Source organism: Talpa europaea, assembly GCF_964194135.1.
Source record: "Talpa europaea genome assembly, chromosome: X".
In the NCBI taxonomy this organism is placed as follows: Eukaryota; Metazoa; Chordata; class Mammalia; order Eulipotyphla; family Talpidae; genus Talpa; species Talpa europaea.
Window position 1 is genome coordinate 26,492,558 of NC_140081.1, and position 23,841 is coordinate 26,516,398.

The 23,841-nt window shown below is 37.6% G+C and overlaps 1 protein-coding gene across 6 annotated transcripts in view; it reads right to left on the reverse strand.

Annotated features, from left to right (window-relative positions):
• The window catches only part of CASK (calcium/calmodulin dependent serine protein kinase), a gene marked incomplete at both ends in the record, with an annotated part of 372,322 nt that overhangs the window by 93,251 nt on the left and 255,230 nt on the right, over nt 1–23,841 (reverse strand). For all 6 annotated transcript variants that reach the window (XM_084258755.1, XM_084258754.1, XM_084258752.1 and 3 more), the window contains 2 exons: nt 1,245–1,344; nt 11,420–11,503. In XM_084258755.1, coding sequence (XP_084114881.1) covers nt 1,245–1,344; nt 11,420–11,503 — 184 coding nt within the window. The remainder of the gene's footprint in view (nt 1–1,244; nt 1,345–11,419; nt 11,504–23,841) is intronic.

The window sequence follows — 23,841 nt, forward strand, 5'->3', positions numbered from 1 at the left end:
ATCTTCTCTAATATTCCTATTTCTGAACATTTTTGGAAATCACCTTCACTTAAAAGAGGAAGATTCATATCCCAATTGGTAAAGGTCAAAATGAGGAACTATATAGCTGCTGGAATGGAAAACTTGATCCTGTTATTTTGCACAAGGTATAAGCACATATCATTTGGTGAGAAATTCTGTCTCTCTCTGTGTGTATATGAAAATGTGCACATAACTCTATAAACAGAAAAGGGAAGAAACAGAAATATTGACAAATGCTCATGGTTCCAACAAGAAAAAAGTATTAGCACATCCATCTTTCCTATATTACTAACTGAGAAGGAAAAAAAACTCATGCTTTAGGAAGGGCTTAAGGTTTTGATTCCAATGGTAATAGAAGAATACTGAATGAGCCAGTCCAAGAATACAAAAATTAAATCACCAGCAAAAAGTCAACTGCATGACAAATACTGAGTGACTCTAATGAAATAAGAAAAAAAAAAACAGGCCAAAGGAAACATGATAATTAAAAAAAGAAATATGTAAGTAAATTTATGTAAAAGAATATGTAAGTAAAATTTAAAAGCTATATAATACACATACATGCATTTATAGATACATATAAGTTTACTAGTAATTTATAGACTGCCTCACTGTGGTAATCTGAGAATTTTATGAAATAATTTTGTGAATGCAAGTTTTTCAGTAGGACTCACATATATTTCATCAAAATAGAAATTTCTATGTTTTTCTGTGAATGTTTGCATATACATGTTATAGATTATATAAAGAGAAGAACTTGTAAATTGTTTCAAGAGATAACTCACAAGACAGCTTTACATTGAAAGAGTCAATTAAAAGCAGTGTTATCTCAAAGTCTGATTTGATGTAGTTGGCATGAGGAAAATCTTTTATCAGAAGTTTTTGTGAGGTAGAAAGTACTCTATAAGGATCCCAAAAGACTGAATACAATGTTGGACTGGATAAAGTGCAACATTGGGTCTAGAGTGGGGAAGAGGAAGTAAAATTTCTGAGGTAAAAATAAAAATGTGAAATGTTGGTAACAGGGCAGTAGCAGAAAGCAACTCTGGTGTTAAAATTAAAAGGAACCAGACACACATAGATGGGATTTGGTTTCTGACAGTCTTCCTCAGAATTATTTGGAGGATATGACTAGATTCACAGAAAATGTTTATTCACAATGGAAGAAAAAGAATGTAGACACCATTGATTCACACTGGTGAATGAATGAGTGATCCAATTACCTGAGGAGGTAGGGTCTTCGGAAAAATCTGGCAACTCTTCAGGGGGATCCCCATAGAATGAGTTGAATTTGTGACTTGACACAGCTGCTAGTACTGCACCCTAAGCAAAGAGATAGAAAAATATATTGTTAAAACAAATATATAAATATAAAAAGTTAACAAATGGTTATTTAAGGATTATTCAGAAAGCCAAATATACAGGAGATGATAGCTAGAAGAGAGCAGTTTTTTTTTTTTTATAAATTTTATTGTTATATTCCCCATACAATTGCAGCCCCCCATTCTGACCCCAATCCCTCCCCTCCCGCCCCCGCCCCCCTAAAAGTGTCTCTGGTTCATAGTTTTTTGTTGATTTTGATTTTCACTTTCTTATAGTTATTCATTTTCCTGGTCCCTTATTTAAGTTTTCTAGATTCCTGCTATGAGTGAGACCATCCGGTATTTTTCTTTTTCTTTTTGGCTTATTTCGCTGAGCATGATCCTAGAAGAGAGCAGTTTTTAAATAATGTGGATTCCTTCAAAGAAATCACATATACATACACCATAATAATACTGTTGGGGATTGCAAAGCATATAAAACATTTACATCTTGAATTCACATGTTCCATAAAATGGAATATTCTGCAATGAGTATAAAGTGATGCTGCAGGAAGTATGTTTAATGAAATGGAAAGATGCATGTGATGAATTATATTTAAAAAAAGATTTTAAAACAATCTAAAGTATGTTCTACTTTTTTGGGAGAAAAAAGGAAAATCTTTTTTGAAATAAAGTTAGTAAAAATACGAAAGACTATTATACAAAAATGTTAATGGCATTAATTATCTCTGGGTGGTAGGTGTGAGTTATTTTTCTTTTTGTAAAATCTCTCTCCCCCCCTTTTTGTTGTTCACAATGACTTTTCGTTAGTCTTGTGCAGTAATTCTCAATCAGGCAACATATCAGAATCAACTACACTTGATCCTTTGAAACCACACATATAACCTCCCCTGATTTCTGATATATTCATATAGATTGTATGATATTCCTGAGGACTATTGGGTAGAAACGGGTTGGGAACAAGTTATTTCAGTAACAAGAAAAACAATACACGATATTTTGTAAAAGTGTTAAATTCTTCCAGTGTTAGATGTAGGTCAGAATATTTCTTGTCTTTGTCACTTTCCAGATGCTTCATGTTGCTTGAGTTAATCACTTAACCTCTTGTAAAGAGAGGATATCAAAACTAACATAACTTACCTTATAGGATTGCCAAAAGTCATAATGTATATGAAAGTAGCAGACTTAAAGTACTTTATAAATTTATATCATTACAAACCTTCTAACATACAGCTAGAACATGAGCTGTCTTTTACTGGTCTAGGTAGAATTGGTCATTTAGGTAGTCCAAGTATCAAATCACTTAACTAGTCTAAGCCTACAGTAGCCTAACCCTAAATTTTAAATATTGAACTCTTGGATTTTTCTGAAAGGATAAATATTTTATGCAGACATTTATTAAATATATAAATACATTTCCACAAGGTTTATTTTTGCAAGGTGGTCATGCTAGAGTTTCTTTCTACAAAAAAAAAAAAAAAAAAGGAAAGCAGAATGAAGAAAGGAAAGGGCAAAAAAAACAAAAACAAAACACCAAAACAGAGAAGTGATCTTGATAGCATTCCAGGCAGCTTTTTAGATTTCCTAAAGTTCAGGGTTAATGCATGAGAGGTTCTTATGTAGCATTTTATGATCAGTTACCATGATTAAAAAAAATAAGTATTGAATGTTGAGTTCTTTTTTCTATAGTAAAAGCTTATTTCATTTATTATACATGTTTCCCTAAAAGCTGGGTGAGAATGAATTTTTTACTTATCAAATCATGTTTCTCACACACTGAAACTAAAATTTAGAGATGCTTTATTTTTATTTCCAGTGAAGTACAACTGTTAGTTTCATGTTTCAAGGCCTGTTCTAGCTAATACTATTGTAGTCAAAAATCTATAAATACTACTAGGAAAATACCATTTAAAAGAGCTGTAAGGGGTAAATTCTTTAGAAACAATGGTAGCAAGTTCCTTATTTGTCTGTCTTATGGCTAACGATTTTGTTTAGCTAGTTCTTTAAACTCAGTGGCTGCATGTGGTTGGAACATTCAATGCAAAGCTGTTATACAAACTAGCAAAATGGTTCCAAAACAGGTTATCGACTTACAGCATTTTATTAAGAGCGTGAGAGTCAACATTAGGGATGATTCATTCCCCAATACCCATTTTGCAGATGAGGAAGTTGAAGTCCAGAGAGGCTTCAAGTTAAAGTTACCTACAACTTACATATAGAATCAAGAGTATACGGAATTGAGATCCTGATTACTCCCTCTTGTCTAAAGGTTTTATAATACCAAGGGTCAATAATCTTTTTCTGTAAAGGGTCAGACAGTAAATATTTTAGACTTGAAGGCCAAATGGTCTCTATTGTAAATATTCAATTCTCCCACTGTAGTGTGAAAACAGTCCATAAACAATATGTACATGAATGTATATTGCTGTGTTTTTGCATATAAAACTTTATATGCAAAAATAGCCAGTGGGCCGGCTTTGCTTCTCAGGGCACAGTCTGTCAACCCCTGAATTCACTATTGTTAGTAACAAGCTTGTGCATACAAACTTCCCAGTTTACTAATGCTTGATACAAATGTTTTCTACCTACTTTAATTTAGGAGATATACATTGGGATGTTTTGAGAGTGAAACAATTTTGAGTAAAAACTTATTCAAGTTTAAGATAACTAGTACTAAAGAAGCAATTTGCTGCTAAGCAAATTAACCTGGAAAGGAGAAGGTAGCTTCTAAAGTAAAAGAAAAAAGAGAAGTGTAAGTAATTAATTCTCAACTCAGTCATAATTATAGTTAACATGTCTATTAACAAAATGGAATGCTCCCAGTTAAATGATTCTGTCTCTGGTGAATTCTCTCATCCCCCTGCACCTCTGGCCTGTACCCCAGTTCTTCTATATAAAAATAAATAAAATCTTAAAAAAAAGATTCTGTTTTTCATTTAAGGAAGTGGAAAACAAGAAAATGGCTAGCTCAGACTTCTGCTAAGTTAAACTACTGAATTGCTTAAGTGGCAACAAGCTATTAAGGAACAGAAGACATGAACACGGATGTATTGCTGACTTGAAGATAATAGTAAAAAGCCAATATTCCCTTTCTGGTATCCCCTAACTGAGATGGAAACAAGTACCATGAGATTCGATAGGTGCAAGGGTAAGTAGGTGCATTTTACAAAGTCAAATTACAAAACACACAGGTATGATGTAGCATAATTAGTTTTATACCAAAATGGCCAGGTAACACATAGTTACATTGTAATATACTGAGGAGGCATAACCCATCACAGGCACATACAAATACATGCATAACATAAGAATTTGAGAGGAGATCATCTTATTTGGATTCGAACATTGTGGAGAACTTGGAAAGGTTGAGGAATTTCAAGGAAGAAATATGAAAAATATTTGGGTTGATTACATTTAAGAATTATAACCTAAGACAACAATGAGGTGAGATCACTGGTTAAATCAGAACTTCTGATCTCTTTCTATCTACCCACAAACACTTATTCAATTTAGTCTATGTCTATCATACTCAAATATAACCTAAAGATAGTTCTAAAACCTGGAATTTCATGATATTGTCAGGATATATGACTAAAGGAGCTGTGCTGTCTTTTCTAAAGAAAATTAAAAACAGGGGCCTCCCTGGTGGTGCAAGGGGTTCAGATGCAACCTATGAAGGTATCCGCAGCCACTGCAGCACGAGTTCGATTCCCGGCCAGGGAGCAACCCACATGGCGCAGCAGACCGCTCCTGACTTGCCCACTGCTCCCCTCAGCAGTGTATTTCAGTCAGTCTGCCTGTTCTGTTCCCCACTCTGTCTCTGGTGAATCCTTTCACCCCCCACACCTCTGACCTGTATCCCAATTCTTGTATGCATAAATAGATAAATCTTTTTAAAAAAGAAAATTAAAAACAAAACTTGTAAGTATTTTAAATATGGCTATATTTAAGAGCATTTGTATGGAATAGATATGTTGGGAAACCTAATGTAAAAGCATTTTATAATATGGTCTTTTAACATACATAACTTTCAAAAGTTAGATTGCTTAACTTAGAAATAAATTCTACAATTCAGAATCACAAATTATTAGAATCCCTTAATAAAATCAATATAGAAAGATCAAAATCACTTCATTATTATTTATGTATTTATTCCAGAATAATCATTTTCACTTTTAGAATCAAAGATGCCATTTGGATACTAGATTCACAGCTCTGAGTAGCTGATGGCTACAGCTGCTGTGTCAAACACAAACCCACACTACAGTAGCAGGACTGAATGTAAATGGTGGCTTTCATTAGGGGCACAAAGTTCTTTGCTAAATCTTTAGTTTTTATTGAATTAATAGCTTCCTGGTTGAAGCTATAGCTGTGGCTTAGGTGTAAGCACTACTCTTAGTGGTACTAAGACTCTAGATAGTCGTGTTGAACAACAGAACTTTCCACAATTATGGAAATGTTGTCTGCCTTGTACTGTCCAATATAGTAGCCATCAGTCACATGTGTTATTGAGTGTCTGAAATATAGCTAGTGCAACTGAGAGATCAAAATTAATTTTATTTAGTATTAAATAATTAAAATTAGTATTTAGCCACTTAAAGTTAGCGGTTACCACATTGGATATTGCAACTCTATAAGGCACTGGAAAAAAGCATTCCTAAACAAACGTTTCCTAGTTCTGCAAAGTTCAGGAATCTAAGAGGACCTATATCCATAAGTCAGAGAAGCATTTGCAAAGTCAATAAAGGAAAATTGCAGAGAGTTATCAGAAACTGAACTCACTTTCTGTATATACAAGGAACACAAATGAATCACAAGGATTCAACTCACCATTTCCTGAACTCATTGTAATAAACTTACCCAAACACTGAACATTGCTTCTATTTACACAGAATTTCTTCAAAATACTTCACTGTGGGAAATACGCATTCTAGAGGTAGAAATAATTCATGAAGCAAGGTAGACTTCTTGAACTGATCCCCTCCTGAGCTTCTTCCTTATCTAGGCAAGTATCAACACCCTCCTAGTTCCCCTTTCCCACTACTCCCCTGGATCAATAACTCCTTCAGTGTTAAGAGTATAGATGTGCCTTCTTTTTTTGCTTTTTAATGGAAGTCACATTGCATTATCACACTACGTAAGTTTCAGATGGGCATTGCTGAAAATCAACGTGTACCTAAATAACATTAAGTTCACTACTTGACATCAAATTTTATCTTTAGGAGTGCCTCCTTAAGAGACACATACCCATAGAACATAGATTTTCCAGACAGTCAGATCACAGATGGTTCCATGCATCTTAATATTCAGTTTGAGAAAATGTGATCCTCATATTTAGTCCCATGCTCAGGCCTATGCAGTTTACTTAAGTATTGTTTCTAGGGGACTTTTAAGAAAACAAGTATTAACATTTTAGAGCTTAGTATGAAATGTGTAGTAATCAAAATGGGGACAATAATGTTACCAATAATGAGTGATAGTCTTGAAATTTCAGTGAAGTAAATGAATAATGTTTTATATCCTGGCAAAAAAGGTGCCACAAATCTTTCAGATGAAAAAAAGGTCAACTGAGAAAATGATACACGAAAATTTATCCAAACAGGTATAGTAGTAAGCCTTTTGGAGGGTACAATATTTATAGAGATCACAAATATTAAATGCATGTGTATGCTTCAATGCCAACAATTCCAGTAGCAGAGAACTTACCCTAAGAATATAATCAGAGGTATACAAAGATTTATTAATGAAGATAGCTAAAGCAATGGTATTTATGGCCATGGAAAAACAGGAAACAGTCTCTATGTCTAAGAGCTTTGGTGAAATTATGATATGTACATATGCTGACATTTTGTAGAGCCATTAAGTTTGTACTTTAGAGTAATTAAGTAACGCTGAAATAGCAGAATTACCCATGGGGTTTTTTTCAAATTACACAAGCCCTCCAACCTTCTGCATGCTTGGGGCAGAGGGAGGAAGAAGATAGGTTCTTGGGTGAGTTGAGTGGTGCAGTGAGCACCTGGTACTGATGGGATCATGCCATACTCAAGTGTGCCGCAGTGAAACTGGTATTTAAGAAGAATATTTTGTTATGATATTTTTAAAAAGTAGGTTATATGAAATTCATGTTACATAAAATTAACAATTTTAAGTGTAGAATTCAGCAGAATTTAGTACATTCACAGTACCAGGCAACTATCTTCTGTCTCATTCGAAAACATTCGTCACCATCAATACCCCCCCACCCCCCCCAACCCCCGCTTATACATTCCCTTTGTATAGGTAAGGAAATTGAGGTCTAGAGAGTTCAAGGTTATACAGCTAGTAAGTGTCAGAACCAGGATTCACCCAAGGCAATGCAACTCCAGAGCTCACTTATCCCATAATACTATACTACTCTTCTTGCCACTGGTAATACAAATTTCCCACCTTTGACTGACAGAAAATTTCTACTGCTTTCTCTGAACATCCCTTTTAAAAACTTCAAAGAGGATCATAAAAATTAGATTGTTGTCCACCATTTGACTGGTTTAAAAACAATGCCTGGACTGGGCCTCCTTAGTGGCACAGAGGTTGAGCACTGGGCTGCAAAGCTGCCCGCAGCCTCTGCAGTGCCAGTTCGATCCCCGACCGGCTGGCGAAGGTCCCACATGGCGCGCAGGCTTCTCCTGCCGTGCCCGCTGCTCCCCTCAGCAGTGTGTTTCGTCAGTCTGCCTGTTCTGTTCCCTGCTGTGGTTCTGGTGAATTCTCTCACCCTCCCACGCTTCTGACTGTACCCAGTGCTTGTATAAATAAGTAAATATTTATAAAGAAAAGGAAAAAAAGAAAAAAAAATGCCTGGATAGAAGGATGGGTAACTAGTTGTTCATTTGTGAAAACAGTTGTGTGTTGGCCTCTGAAAGTCAGGGAAGTAGCAATCCCTGTTCTAGAAGATCTCATAAGGGGCAGAAATTGGTTCCTAGAAGAGGGTAGGTGCAGCATACGTGAACCAGGATGGGTGAATCACTCAAAGGAGTACAGCCTGATCAGAGGCTGAAATAAATCAGTGATAGGGCCTCCCTGGTGGCGCAAGGGGTTAAGACACAATCTATAAGGCTGTCTTGCAGCCACTGCAGCACAAGTTCGATCCCTGGCCAGGGAGCTACCCACATGGCACAGCAGACTTCTCCTGAGTAGCCCGCTGCTCCCCTTAGCAGTGTATTTCAGTCAATCTCCCTGTTCTGCTCCCCACTCTGTCTCTGGTGAATCCTCTCACCCCCCACACCTCTGGCCTGTACCCCAGTTCTGGTATGCATAAATAAATAAATCTTTTAAAAAAAAATCAGTGAGGGCCTCCCCGGTGGCGCAGCGGTTGAGCGCTGGGTTGCGAAGCTGCCTGCAGCCTCTGCGGTGCCAGTTCGATCCCCGGCTGCTCCCCTGGCCACCGGAGGAGGGTCCCACATGGCGCGCAGACCTCTCCTGCTGCCCACTGCTCCCCTCAACAGTGTACTTCGGTCCTTCTGCCTGCTCTGCTTCCCGCTCTGGCTCTGGTGAATTCTCTCACCCTCCCGCGCTTCTGACTGTACGCAGTGCATGTATAAACAAACAAACAAATAAACAAATAAATAAATAATACATGCCTCTTAAAAAAAATTAAAAAAAAAAATCAGTGATAACTTTGCTGATGTTCCTAATTCTAGGTCGTCTGGTGGGTCTTGAAACTTTAAATAGCCCTGCAAAGGGATGTGGTTAATTCACATGACCCATCTCTGCTGTGACAGCTTGGATTTGTCCAAATGTGTCTTAGTCATTACTTTGACCATTATAGTTCAAGTATGATTTTGTGGCACTATGAGAAATAAAGCCTGTGTTTCTTGTTATGGGCAAATCTAAGCCCATTGGTAAAAGAACTCTACTCAGGCAATGAAAAGTTCAGCGTCAGAGAGCTATTGTCACAGGCCAAAGGAACATGAGAGTGAAGAAGACATTAGGGAAGTACTGAGAAAGAAGCATTATTAATAGTTTCCTTGAGGAGTAAACTACCATCCAAACAACTGACCAAATTTCACATTGAATAAGATCTTTTTTCTTTCTCTTTAGGCTATCCTGAATCAGTTGTATTTCAAAATAAAGAAATAAAAGTCTTCCAAAACTTTTTTGGGCATCAATCTCAATAATGGCATGTCATTCATTATTAATTATTTTTGCCAAGGAATTTTATTTTTATTTATTTATTTATTTTTGTTTAAAGATTTTATTTTATATAATTCTTACATCTTTTTTCATCTTTGCACAATGTATGCATTTTCATTTTGGTTATATTCCCCATACAATCGCACCCCCCCCTTAGTTTGACTCTAGTCCTTCCTTTCCCCGCCCCTCCTCCCCCCTACCCCTGCCCCCATAGTGTGTCTCTGGTTTATAGTTGCTTGTTGATTTTGATTTTTACTTTGTATTGATTAGTCGTTTTCCTGGTCTCTTATTTAGGTTTTCTAAATTCCTGCTATGAGTGAGACCATCTGGTATTTTTCTTTTTCTTTCTGACTTATTTCGCTGAGCATCATCCCTTCTAGCTCCATTCATGTTGGGGCAAACTGTATGTGTTTATCTTTTTTGATTGCTGAGTAATATTCCATTGTATATATGTACCACATCTTCTTGATCTAGTCATCTATTTTTGGGCGTTTGGGTTGCTTCCATAGCTTAGCTATTGTAAATAGTGCTGCTATAAACATAGGGGTGCAGGTGCCCTTTGGAAAAGGCCAAGGAATTTGGAGAAAAGCCAGTTTGAACCCCTGACTGCAAGAACAACTGGGAAAAAAGCTTACCTGGGAATAATCATCATCAACAATGACATGTTAAAATTGCTCTACAGTAGCACTGTCAAATAGAACTTTCTGCAATGATGAAAATGTTAAGTGAATGAGGGAACAACCTGTAATTGTACTATCTAACATGGTAGTCACTAGCTACATAGGGCTATTTAGCACTTGAAATGTGTTAGCATGGCCAGGGACTGAAATTTAATTTAATTTAATTTATTTACATTTAAATAACTACATGTGGCTAATGGATACCATGTTAGACAGCTCAGTTCTATAAGATTATATTGTGTTGTACATGATTTCCCCAAAAGTCATATAAATGTTCTTATAAATCTAGGGTTGCATATAATCACTCACATATTTCAGGCATTGAATAATAATGAATTAATAATATTATTGCAACTTAAGATATATCTGAAGATAGTTCCAAAGAAAAGTTTTATAGTTGTTAAGTGTCATATGACTGAGGAGGACTGCTGCCATTCAGAGGACAGAGTGAAGTTTTTATTTTTTACAGTAATCAACAAATTAACAAATTAAACATGTTAATTTTAAGTCCATAAGATAATAAAGTTTCCTCTGTTGGGAAAAGGGTACATAAGATTTTTTCCAGTGCAGGAAGGACTCCATTTTTTATGTTAGGTCTTTTTCAAAATGTTTTAAAGTCAAATGGGTTCCTCATATGGAGTAATTCCATTTTGGTTTTTTTGAGGTGGGGTGAGGGGAATGATAGTGAGGGTGGTGAAAAACGAGAAAGGTACCTAGGAAGAATAAAGAAAAGGTGAGAAAAATGACCTGAAAATATTTTCTAGTAGACTAAAGGAATAGGATTTCATTTACTGCTTTCTGATAATGGGCTAAATCGTAGTTCCAATTCCAGTCTGGTATTATTTCCACTGAATTAAACTTATCTTCTGTCAAAATATTTAAATTTGAGGAAATGTGGCCTAGATTCACATTCAAAATAATGGATAGTAACAGCAAATTAGTCTTTTAAAATAAGTATACCTCTGCTATAAATTTTAAAGATAACACAAATCTACAATATGAATTATCTTTCATTTATTCTCACTTGCTGTTTAGATTCATACTTAGTAGCTATTACCTTAAATAATTAAAAAAATCTTACTGAAATGGTGACATTTTTTGAAAGTGAGAATTTATCTATAAGAAAAACAATGGCCAACACTAGAATAAATTTATGGGCACCAAAACAGAATGAAATCATTATCATCAATTTTATCTCTCTGTTTTTTGCTGGTTTCTTTAACTTACCTTTAGTTTCCTCCTTGCATTGAATTTCCTCAGTTGTTCTACTGTTTCTGGCAGATGAATCTTGTAGGCATAACGATCCCGTTCCTATAAAAGAAGAAAGACAATAACATATATAACCATTTTAATGGTGAAGAAGTCCAGAGCAATTAGCCAAGAGAAAGAAATAAAAGAAATCCAAATTGGTAATGAAGTAGTAAAACTATCACTATTTGTAGATTACATCATTCTATACATAGGAAGCCCCTAAGATTCCACTGTAAAACTATTAGACACAATAAATCATTATAATAGAGTGGCAGGTTACAAAATCAATATACAAAAACCTGTTGTGTTTATATATATAAACAATGAAGTAGAAGAGAAAAAAATTAAGAAAGCAATTCTATTTTAATAACTTCAGAAAGAACTGAGTACCTAGGATTAAACTTAAGATGATGAAAAACCTGTACAACAAAAACTACATGACATTGTAAAAAAATATAGAAGAAATAAATAAGTGGAAAGATATTCCATGCTCATGGGTATATAAGAATATTGTTAACATGGCCTTTTTACCCAAAGCAATATAGAGATGTAATGCAATCCTTATCATATGGCCTAAACGAAAAAGACCAGAAACAAGTTTTGGGAAGGATGAGGAGAAAAAGGAACCCTCAGATACGGTTGGTGAGTATGTAGGCTGGTTCAGCCCTACAGAAAACAGTATAGAGGTTTCTCAAAATATTAAAAATAGACCTGTGATCTAGGATCCAGCAATTCAATTATCAAATAACAACCAAAGAAGATAAAAACAATAATTCAAAAAGCAATTTACTCCCCTATGTTCATTGTAGCAGTATTTACAATAGCCAAGGTATGGAAACAACCTAAATGCCCATCAAGGGATTACAAGATAAATAAATGTGGTAGATACACACAATGGAATACAAACTCATCTAAAAGAGATGAAATCTGGGCCTCCCCAGTGGCGCAGCGGTTGAGCGCTGGGTTGCGAAGCTGCCCGCGGCCTCTGCGGCGCCGGTTCGATCCCCGGCTGCTCCCCGGCCACCGGAGAAGGGTCCCACATGGCGTGCAGACCTCTCCTGCCGCCCACTGCTCCCCTCAGCAGTGTACTTCGGTCCTCCTGCCTGCTCTGCTCCCCGCTCTGGCTCTGGTGAATTCTCTCACCCTCCCACGCTTCTGACTGTACCCAGTGCATGTATAAACAAAACAAACAAACAAATAAATAAAACATGCCTCTATAAAAAAAAAATTAAAAAAAAAGAGAAACAACAACAACAAAACATTTAAAAAAAAAAGAGAGATGAAATCTGGCTAATTATGACAATATGGATGGAACTTGAAGGGATGATGCCTAAGAAGAAATTATTCAGAAGGAGAAAAACAAACACTGCACGATTCACTCATATACGGAATATAAAGAAAAAAGCATAGAAACAAATAAAACCAAACCAAAACAAACCCTTGGATTCTGACTATAGAACTTAGGTGATTAGAGGGGGACAAGGGTAAAGCGGGTCCAATCAACTGTGGTCGATGTGGTGGGGTGAAAGATTTGAAGAGGTGTGAACATGTACTCCTAAAATAGAGACAATGGGTTTTATAAACCAATGTTACTTCAATAAATAAATTTTTTTAAAAATTGAAGAAGCTTAATCTAAAACAAAGTCCAAATTGTTAGATGTGAAACTTTCGATTGAATTGTAGGAGACTGGAGGTTTTATGCAATGATACTAGTAAATAGTAGTCTCAAATGACAGCTTTGAAGGTCAAAACTGACAGTAAAATAATATTCTAATTTTAGAAATAATAAAGGTTGGAAATAATGTAATTTTCAGACATATGGCTCTGCTGCCAAAATAATGAATCATACATATTATGAGGTATGAAGTTACCTTTGACATGATCTTGTCAGGTAAAAAGAGCATTTGAAAAATCAACTCCACAACTGATTCAGCATTCTGAGTTGTGAGGAATAAATGAACTTAAACAATTAATTAACTTGAACTAGAATAAACTTTTCAAGGTCATCTAATTTGACCACAGTCCCTTCAATTTCTGATGATTTTGTTTGACCTTGCAAAGTGGGAGTTTATTCTTTTATAGCAGCCCATTACAATTTTAAGAGTGAAAAAGTTCTTAGTCTGGGCCCACATCTGGCTTGTTGGGATGAGCTCTGTCATATGGACCTTCACAGAGAAAATGTACCACCTCTTCCATATAATAACCCTTATGAGGAGGATTATGCTCCCACTAAATTTATTCTTCTTCATGATGTCTCATTGGAATAAATTTCTAGGTCCAAGATGGAGCTGTTCCTGCCTGGTGTAACAAGTCAGCAAACTGAATTTTCATGTTCCTATAAATGCTCTGCTTGACAAGAAATGTAGTATGCCCCGTCAGTTAACCCCCAAACCAACTGTAAGCTTATTTCCTTGATCTTTCAAGATAAGGTAGATACACACTCCCAGCCAATCATGTCCTATTTCAGAGTTATCTCTTCTAATGTTCTTTAAAACTTGTTCTTGCTCAAAATCCCTCAGGAGAGTGCTCCTCTGTGAGGCATATTCCCCTAATCCATGGGCTGTTTTCTCTTGAATAAAGGACAGCAAACTTGTTACTAAACTGTTTTTGTTTTGTCATTTGACAGTTTCCAGTTACTTCAACACTCTTCATGTACATTTCAAACCTCTCATAATTCTTATCCCCTTCTTTGATCCTGCTCTAATGAGTCAATGTATTTTTAAGGTTTACAAGCTAGAAGTATTCACTTTGTAGATATTTCTTGAGATTCTACTATGTGCCAGGTATTGTTATAGGTACTTGGGACAAAGAAGTAAACAAAACCAACAAAGATTTGGCCTCCACGTGGCGCACATGGTAGTAGGGGAAGATAAGGAAATACCAAAATGGTAAATTACGGAGTATGTTAAAATGCTATGGTATAAAGCAAAAAGTAACGAGGAGTAAGAGGGGCTGACTACTTCAAGTGTGTGGAGTGAAGAGTGGTAGATCAGATAAGAGAGATGACAAGCTAGGGTAGTCTACAAAGGGCTTTTGGCTTTTATTCTGAGTGGGAAAGTGAGCCACTGCAGGATTTTGAGCTGGAGCAACATGACTTGAGAACTTTATTTATATTTTAAAGACTTATTTTTATTTCTTTATGCATACAAGAACTGGGGTGTAGGCCAAAGGTGTGGGGGGGTGGTGAGAGGATTCACCAGAGACAGAGTAGAGAGCAGAACAGGTGGATTTAATGAAATACACTGCTGAGGGGAGCAGCAGGCGAGACAGGAGAGGTCTGCTGCGCCATATGTGGGTCAGTTTCCTGGCCAGAGATTGAACTCATGTTGCAGTGGCTGGCTATAGCTTGATAGAGCTGATACCTTAACCCCTTTGCCACCAGGGAGGCCCATAACCTGAGAACTCTAAAGGAACATTTTGGTTGTACTGACACTAGATTGAAAGGGGGATGAGAGTCTTAAAAAAAAAAAAAAAGGCAGGGACAACAGTTAGGAGGCTATTGCAATAAATCAGGGATAGATGAAACCAAGTGGCAGCAATAAAAATGGTGATAGAGAGATATACTCTGAATACGTTTTGCTTTGTTTTCCCACAGAGTTTTACGAAGGCCTGTAATTAGCATACGATAACCTGCACATGTATAAAATGTACAATTTGATAAGTTTTAATATACGTACACAACCACCAAACCATCACCACGATCAAAATAATAAACATATTCAATACTCTCAAAAGTTTCCTCATACGCCTTTGTCATCGCCCTCCATCCCTAGGCAACCACTGATCTACTCTCTGTCACTATAAATTGATTTACATTTTTGGAATGCTATATAAATGGAATCATACAGTATATACTCATTGTTGCCCAGCTTCTTTCACTAAGCATAAAGACTTTGAACTTGATCTATGTTGCTGCATGTATCAGTAATCTATTCCTTTTTATTGCTGATTGGTATTCTATTACTTGGATAATCTGTTTGTTCCTTTACATATTGATGGACCCTGTGTTGTTTCCAATTAGGCTATTATGTGTAAAGTTTCTATGAACATTGTCGTACAAGTCTTTGTATGGGCATATTTTAGTTCTCCTGGGTAAATACTTAGGAATATAATGGCTGGGTCATATTATTGGAATATGTTTAAGAAACTGCCAAACTTTTCGAAAATAGTTAACCAATTTTACATTCCCATAGTGGTATGTGAGTTCCAATTGTTTACATCCTCACCAATACTTGGTCTGGTTAATCTTTTTGACATTAGTCATTCTGATACAAGTATGACTATGTATCTCATTGTGGCATTAATTTGTATTTTCCCAATGACTAATGATGTCGAACACCTTTGCCTGTGTTCACTTCTGTGTTCATTTGCCATCTGTCTATCTTCTTTGTTGAAGTGTTTGTTCAAATCTATTCCCATTTTGAACTGGGTTGTGTGTTTTCTTAATTAATTTTGAGAATTTTTTACATATTATGGATATGAGACCTTCATCTGATATATAATTTGCTAATATTTTATTCCCAGTTTGTGGCTTGTCTTTTCCTTCTCTTAATAGTGTCTTTCAAGAACATAAATTTTTGATTTTTTTGAATATAGTTTGAAGGTAGTGAGAACAGAATTTTGTGAGTTTGCATACTGGGTAAGAGAGAGAGAGTCAAGGATGACCCTAAGGTGTTCAGTGTGAGCAAGTAAAAGTGTGACACCAACTGAGATGGGGAAGACTACAGATGGAAAAGTTTTGGTGGGGGGTGAAAAGGGATCAGTACTTTAGTTTAGGACACGATATGCCTGAGATTAGTTATCCAAGTGGAGATTAGACATATAAGCTTGGAGTTCAGCAGTCTGGACTGAAAATAAATTTGAGGGGCAATGTCATAACGATTTAGATGGTATTAAGTCAATACTTAACTATGCATGCCCCAGGTACTGAATTTGGGACTTTCACAGGCACTCTCTTATTTAGTCTTTAAAACTACTATATAAGGGCCTCCCCGGTGGCGCAGTGGGTTGAGCACAGTGCTGCGAAGCTGTCCGCAGCCTCTGCAGCATGGGTTTGATTCCTGGCCGGCTAGGGAGATTCCCACATGGCGTGGCAGACCTCTCCTGCCGCGCCCACTGCTCCCCTCAGCAGTGTATTTCAGTCGGTCGTCTGCCTGTTCTGCTCCCAGCTCTGTCTCTGGTGAATCCTCTCACCCTCCCGCCCCTCTGGCCTGTACCCCAGCTCTTGTATAAAAATAAACAAATCTTTAAAAAAAAAAACCCTACTGTATAAGATAGTAGAGATAATGTTATCTATCAGTTATCTCTAAAGTGTTCTGGTTCAGGGCCTCCCTGCCTGTCCAGGGGCTAAGTCTCATGACCTGAGTTTGATCCCCACTCAGGGAGCTACCCACATGGTGCAGCAGACCTCTCCTGTCTCACCTGCTGCTCCCCTTAACAGTTTATTTCAGTCAATCCACCTGTTTAGTTCCCCACTCTGTCTCTGGTAAATCCTCTCACCGCCCTCTGGACTACACCCCAGTTCTTCTATGCAAAAAAAGACTGACTCAGACTGGACATAATTGTCATCATAGCTAGCATTTATTGAGGGTTTATTGTGTTCCAGGCACTGTGCTAATGTTTTACAAATTTGTATTACTTATTCTTCCTAATAATCCTAAGAGGTACCTGTCATTAATATCCTATTGTTTAGTTGAGAAAAACAAGATGCATTATACTACATGGAAATTAACTAGTACAGAGTAAATAGTCTTCTTACTTTCCGTAATCTGGATACTATATAATATTTGTAAATTAAGTGCAATATCATATTATTAGTATTTTGCTGTATTTTGAAACTAAAATTCCTGTTAGCATGTAAGTCACTTTTAAAATCAATGTTTTGATATCATAGACATACAAAATTTATTTTTTAATTTAAATGTAGGATTTTACTGTTCATCCCATCAAAATTTCATCTCGGTAAAATTTTTCATCAGTGAAAATTCCTAAGGAATGAATGCAAACACTTTAGAGCACTTTCTATATTAATTACTAAAAAGTAACAAGAGTTGCACTGGAGAACACAGTGATATTTTTCTCAAGTACACATCGAACCTTGATGTCAAAAATGACTCCATTGTTCAGCTCTGCAATATTCTCCATGCTAAACATCTTGGAAATGATTTCATTATCTTTAGGGACTCTAACCTACTTTTCTTGCACTGAGTCAAAACAGGTTTACTAATACATAAGTCAGAATTTATAAAATAATTAAATAGCAGAGAGGACAAAATTACCATTTCAAAACAAAGCAATGGAATCTTAATGGATTGTTGTTACTGTTAGTAGAGTAAAAATTTTAACTGATTTGTTTGGTGTAATTAACATATATTAAAAACAAACATCAAATTGGTTTTTCATTAGTTTTTGAATAAAAATGATGTTATATCATGTTAAAATACATCGGGAAAAAACTGCACAGGGAAGATCTTTAAAAGCAAGAAGAAAAGCCAAACAAAAAGGAAATGCATGGTACTGCAAAAAGATAATGACTTTGGTGTCAGAAAAACCTTTGCTCTAATCCTGGGTCTTTTCAGTACTGGCTGTATGACCTTGTATTCTCAGTGTCAATTTCTTTTTAGAAACTAATCTTACAGGATTGTTATGAAGATTAAATGAGATGCTATATAGGTACATGAATGATTCCCCTGAGTTTTAATAATCACTTATATTACTCAAGATGTGGAAATCTCTGACATAAGATAATTTAGGAAGTTTTGTAAATGCATGCATGTGTGTGTGTGTGTGTGTGTGTGTGTAAACAAACAGGTTACACTAAATAAGTTTGGTTATTTTCTAACTGAAAACATGTCCCTAACAGAAAAGAAAAATTTAAAAATAAAACATAGTGTAAATCACAGAGCAGCAAACCTATGACCCACTTCTAATTGTCTTTATCTATTGTTTCCAAATTAGGGAAGAACCAAGAGGCAGCATGTTTCTGAGTGAAGAGTTTAAGGCTGCTTTGTCCAGTACAGTATTCAGTACCTAAGATAATTAATAAAATTTAATAACAATTAAAACTAAATATAATTTAAAATTCAGTCCTTCAGTTGTACTAACCACCTCACCTTTCAAGTACTAAATAGTCAACATATGGCCAGTGGCTACTGTACTGGACAGCGCAGATAGGAAACATCACCACTGTGGCAGAAAGTTCTTGGACAGTGCTAGTAGGAAGTGTTTCTTTCCTTATTACAACTACTATTGAATTGAAGCTAAAAACTAACTAAATTTTGCTTAAAATGAAATTGCTTGACAATTTAGGTATATGTCACAGAAAAATGTTCTCTAGCTATTTAAAAAAGAACTTAAAAAATTAATTCCCTTCTTCAGACCTTTTGTAGTCTTTGCAGGTAGTAGAACCGAAAACAGCCCTTGAGCTGAGCAAGAGCATCTAGCTGATGCCTACTATGAGAGAGAGTGAGGGGGGTCTGGGAAAAGGCACTTGTAAGATGCACGGATTGCCTGGATTCTCGAGCAAGAAACGGGCATTGGAACTGATTTTGAAAGCTTTCCCAACTCCATAGAATAAACACTTGTTTTTTCAAGTTTACTTTTTTAGAGTTTTTGATAAAGAAATTAATGATTCTGGGCCTCCCCGGTGGCGCAGCGGTAGAGCGCTGGGTTGCGAAGCTGCGCGCGGCCTCTGCGGCGCCGGTTGGATCCCCGGCTGCTCCCCGGCCACCGGAGGAGGGTCCCACATGGCGCGCAGACCTCTCCTGCCGCCCGCTGCTCCCCTCAGCAGTGTACTTCGGTCCTTCTGCCTGCTCTGCTCCCCGCTCTGGCTCTGGTGAATTCTCTCGCCCTCCCGCGCTTCTGACTGTACCCAGTGCATGTATAAACAAAACAAACAAACAAACCAGCAAACAAATAAATAAAGCATGCCTCTATAAAAAAAAAAAAAGAAATTAATGATTCAAAGGTAAACTCAACTAACAGAAGGCTCTGAAAGCTGGAGAAAAGCAGGGTGATTAGGGAGGGATCCCAGGAATTGAGGGGTGATCCTGTGATGATTTCACTGGGAATTTTTTTGTCTATCATACCGTAATCTGGATGTGTGAGCAGCCCATAATATGGAAACCCCAAGTATAGGAAGAACAGACAAAATGAGCCCCAAGAAAAGCCTACTTTCTTTAGCCAAATGACTGCAAAGAGGTGGTCTCTGCAAGACATAACCCATTTGACTGCACCTGCCCTAACCCAAGGGTATACTAGGAAAGGAGCTGAGAGCTTCTTTCTCAGAGCCCTTCCCACTATCCCAGTCCTGCCTGAAGCAAACAACAGCTGGGAGGTGGCATTCTACTCCCTGGAGAGCAGGGGCAGGACTACAAGGAGGAGTGAGTTTGGGGTAGAGGGCTTTAAATCTGTGTATGAATTCCAAGACACACCCCCAATATCCTCACCTGTAAAACCAACCAGAGCCAACACAGCAAGAACTCTGAGACTACACTATGGTATGGAATACCTCTCAGGTCAAATGAACCTCTGGGTAGCACACATGTGGGGCAGACCAGAGAGTATTGCAAAGGCTTTGAATGTGAAATTGGCATTTGAACCATAACCCATAAAAGTAAGTCAGGACATGTGCTCTGAATCTAATCAGATTACCTCCCTCCTAAAATAGAAGATTTAAATAAGAATCTGAATCTTGGGCCTCCCTGGTGGTGCAGGGGTTAAAGTCTCAATGCTATCAAGCTATTGCCAGTCACTGCAACATGAGTTAGATCCCTGGCCAGGGAGCTAGCCCATATGGCACTGTCTTGCCTGTAGCAGTGTATTTCAGTAGATCTGCCTGTTCTGCTCCCCACTCTGTCTCTGGTGAATCCTCACCCCCCCCTCTGGTCTACACCCCATTTCTTGTATGCATACATAAATAAATCTTAAAAAAAAGAATCTGAGTGTTATAATGATATTAAAAATGTCCAGTACACTATCCAAAATTACTCTCATACCAAGAACCAGGAAAAACTCAATTTGAATGAGAAAAGACAATTAACAGAAATCAACACTGAGATAATAGACATGTTAGAATCATCCAACCAGCGCTTTCAATTTCAAGTAGGTACTATAAAAATGCACCCAAAAGCAATTGTGAATGGCTAAAAAACAAGTGCTGACAAGAAGGAGCAACTGCACCTCTCATATACTGATGGTGGGAAAGTAAACTAATAGTTACTTTGGTAAGTGGTTTAACAGTTTGCACATATACTGCCATATGACTAAGCAATCCCACTCATAGGTTTTTCCTTTAAAGAAATGAAAATCTGTACATGTACGTTTATAGAAGCTTTATTAGCCAAAAATTGAAAGAAAGAAAATTGAAAAAAGCCTCAAATACTCTTCAGAAGGTGAATGAATAAACACTGTTGTACTACTTGGTGACAAAAAGGAATAAGCTATTGATACACATAAAAACTTGGATGGATCTCATGGGCATTATGCTGAGTAAAAAAACCACAAATCTCAAAGGTTACCAAGAAACGTGTACAATGGTCTCTGAGCCCACTTCCTGACAAAGATCTCCAAAACTCTTGTAAATAGGGGCGAGAAATATTCTTTTGTTCTGACGTTTAGTCTTTGACCTCAGTTCCTGACACACCTTAAACCCTTTTTATTTCTGAAGTGATAAGAGCACTAGGAGCATCTTTTATTCTAATATTTGGTTTTTGACCCTGGATCCTGACACAGAGTTCCTAAATTCCTTGGAGTTATCTGGTCACAGCAGTGTCTTTTGTTTTAATGCGGTGACTCTTGGTGGGATCCCAGATGGGGGCTGACCACCAGAAAGATCAAGCCTTGATTAGAAGCTTGGAATTTGCAGTCCCATCTCCCATTTTCCAGAGAGGGAAGAGGGGCTGAAAATGGAGTTAATGATTGATCATGCCTATGTGATGAAGCTTCCATTAAAATTTCCAAAGTACAGGGTTCAGAGAGCTTCTGGTGTTGGTGAACACATCTGTACCCCAACTCAATGGGGGCAGAAATTTCTGTGCTTGAGACCCTTCTGGACCTTGCCTATATAGCTCTTCATTTGACTGTTCATCTGTATCCTTTATTATTATTTTTTTAAGATTTATTTATTTATGCATACAAGAACTGGGGTACAGGCCGGAAGTGCGGGGGTGGTTGTGGTGAAAGGATTCACCAGAGACAGAGTGGGGAACAGAACAGGCAGACTGACTGAAATACACTGCTGAGGGGAGCAATGGGTGAGACAGGAGAGGTCTGCTGTGCTATGTGGGTAGCTCCCTGGCCAGCCAGGGATCAAACTCCTGCTGCAGAGGCTGCACATAACTTCACAGTGCTGTGCTTAACCCCTTGAGGCCCAGGGAGGTCCTACTTTTAAAAATTTATTTTATTTATTTATGCATACAAGAGCGGGGTGTAGGCCAGAGGTGGGGGAGGGGGTAAGAGGATTTACCAGAAACACAGTGGGGAGCAGAACAGGCAGACCTACTGAAATACACTGCTGAGGGGAGCAACAGGCGAGACAGGAGAGGTCTGCTCCACCATGTGGGTAGCTCCCTGGCTGGGGATTGAACTCATGATGCAGTGGCTGCCGATAGCTTCGTAGTGCTGCAACTTAATCCCCTGCACCACCAGGGAGGCCCTGTATCCTTTATTATATAACCAACTGGCAAACATAACTGTTTCCTGAGTTCTGGAAGTGGTTGTATATAATAGTTGAATTCAATGTGTATGTGGAGGGGTGTCCTGGAAACCTCTGATTTGTAGCCAAGTTGGATAACAGTTGTGGATAACCTGGGAACCTAGTACTTGCAAATGGCATCTAAAGTGGGACATCAGCTGTTGTGGGTTTGAGCCCTTAAAGTGTGCGATCTGCATTAACTCCAGTTACAATAGTATCAGAACTGAAATGTAGGAGACCAAGCTGGTACCACAGAGAATTGCTTGATGTGGGGGAGAAGCATCTAGCACCGTAAGTGAATGATGGTAGTAGTGATCATATGTGAATGTGCTAGTAGTGTGAGAGTAAGGGAGAAACACACAGAAGAAGTGAGTTTTTCCTAAATGATTGCACACTGTATAATTCTATTTATATAAACTCTCAAAAGAATGAAAATTATAGTGGTAGACAATAGATCAGTAATTGCCAAGAGTTAGTTTTATGGGGAGATGTGATTATCAAAAGAGTAACATGAGGGGTAATAGAAGAGTTCTATATCCAGACTATGATTTTGGTGGTGGTTATATAATCATATACAATTCTATAGATATGATTAAATGTCATAGAACTATACACCAAAAACAAACAAAACTAAAATACAAATAAAAAGTGGTGAAACTTGAATAAAACTTGAAGTCTGGTTAATAGTGTTCTGATGTCCATTTACTACTTTTGATAATTGTGTTAATGGTGTAGTGGTCATATGTTATCTTGGGGGGCGAAAATGGTGACATGTACATGGTGACGTGCTTTATTTTTGCCACTTCTTTGTGAGTCTAAAATTCTTTAAAAATAAAAATGTGGGGCCTCCCTGGTGGCACAAGGGGTTAAGACACAACCTATGAAGCTGGCCACAGCCACTGCAGCACAAGTTCAATCCCCAGACAGGGAGATACCCACATGGTGCAGCAGACTTCTCCTGACTCGCCCACTGCTCCCCTCAGCAGTGTATTTTAGTCAATCAGCCTGTTCTGCTCCCCACTCTGTCTCTGGTGAATCCTCTCAGCCCCCCCCCCTCTGGCCTGTACCCCAGTTCTTGTTTGCATAAATAAATAAATCTTAAAAAAAAAAAAAACATTATAACAAGTCATGTCCAGGCTACATGTTTAACTCTCCTATGGGTTTCCTAATTCCAAACACCTCTAATCACTCACTGGACCTTAACAGCTCTCCTTCCTCTCAGTCTGGTATTTCTTTCTCATCCCCACTTTTATTCTCTGGACCAGCTCTCCTGGCTGGAATAGTGATAACTTCTACAGGATCTCTTTGCCTCTACCATTTCATTCTCACAGGCAACCCACCAGCACTCAGTGTACAAAGGAATGATATGAACACGCTTCTTACACTGTGTCATCACTCAAAAACTTGCAGTAGTTTTTCATTTTTACACTTCAATGTCTGAAGTACTTAATTTGGCATTCTAGACTGTATGAATATTCCCTCAAACCAAACTTTCCAGTCTACTACTGCTACTGATTCAGTTAGCTGACATTTGCATCACACTAGTTTGCTTCCTGCCCCCACCCCCACAGGTCTGAACACTTTAATTCTTTGCCCGTGTTCCCCCTTTACTTCACATCAGTACCACTAACATACGCAGTCTCCTGGGGAGCTCCGGCCTATGGCCATCGCTCCGTTTCCTCTTTAGTCTTCCTGAGTTATACTT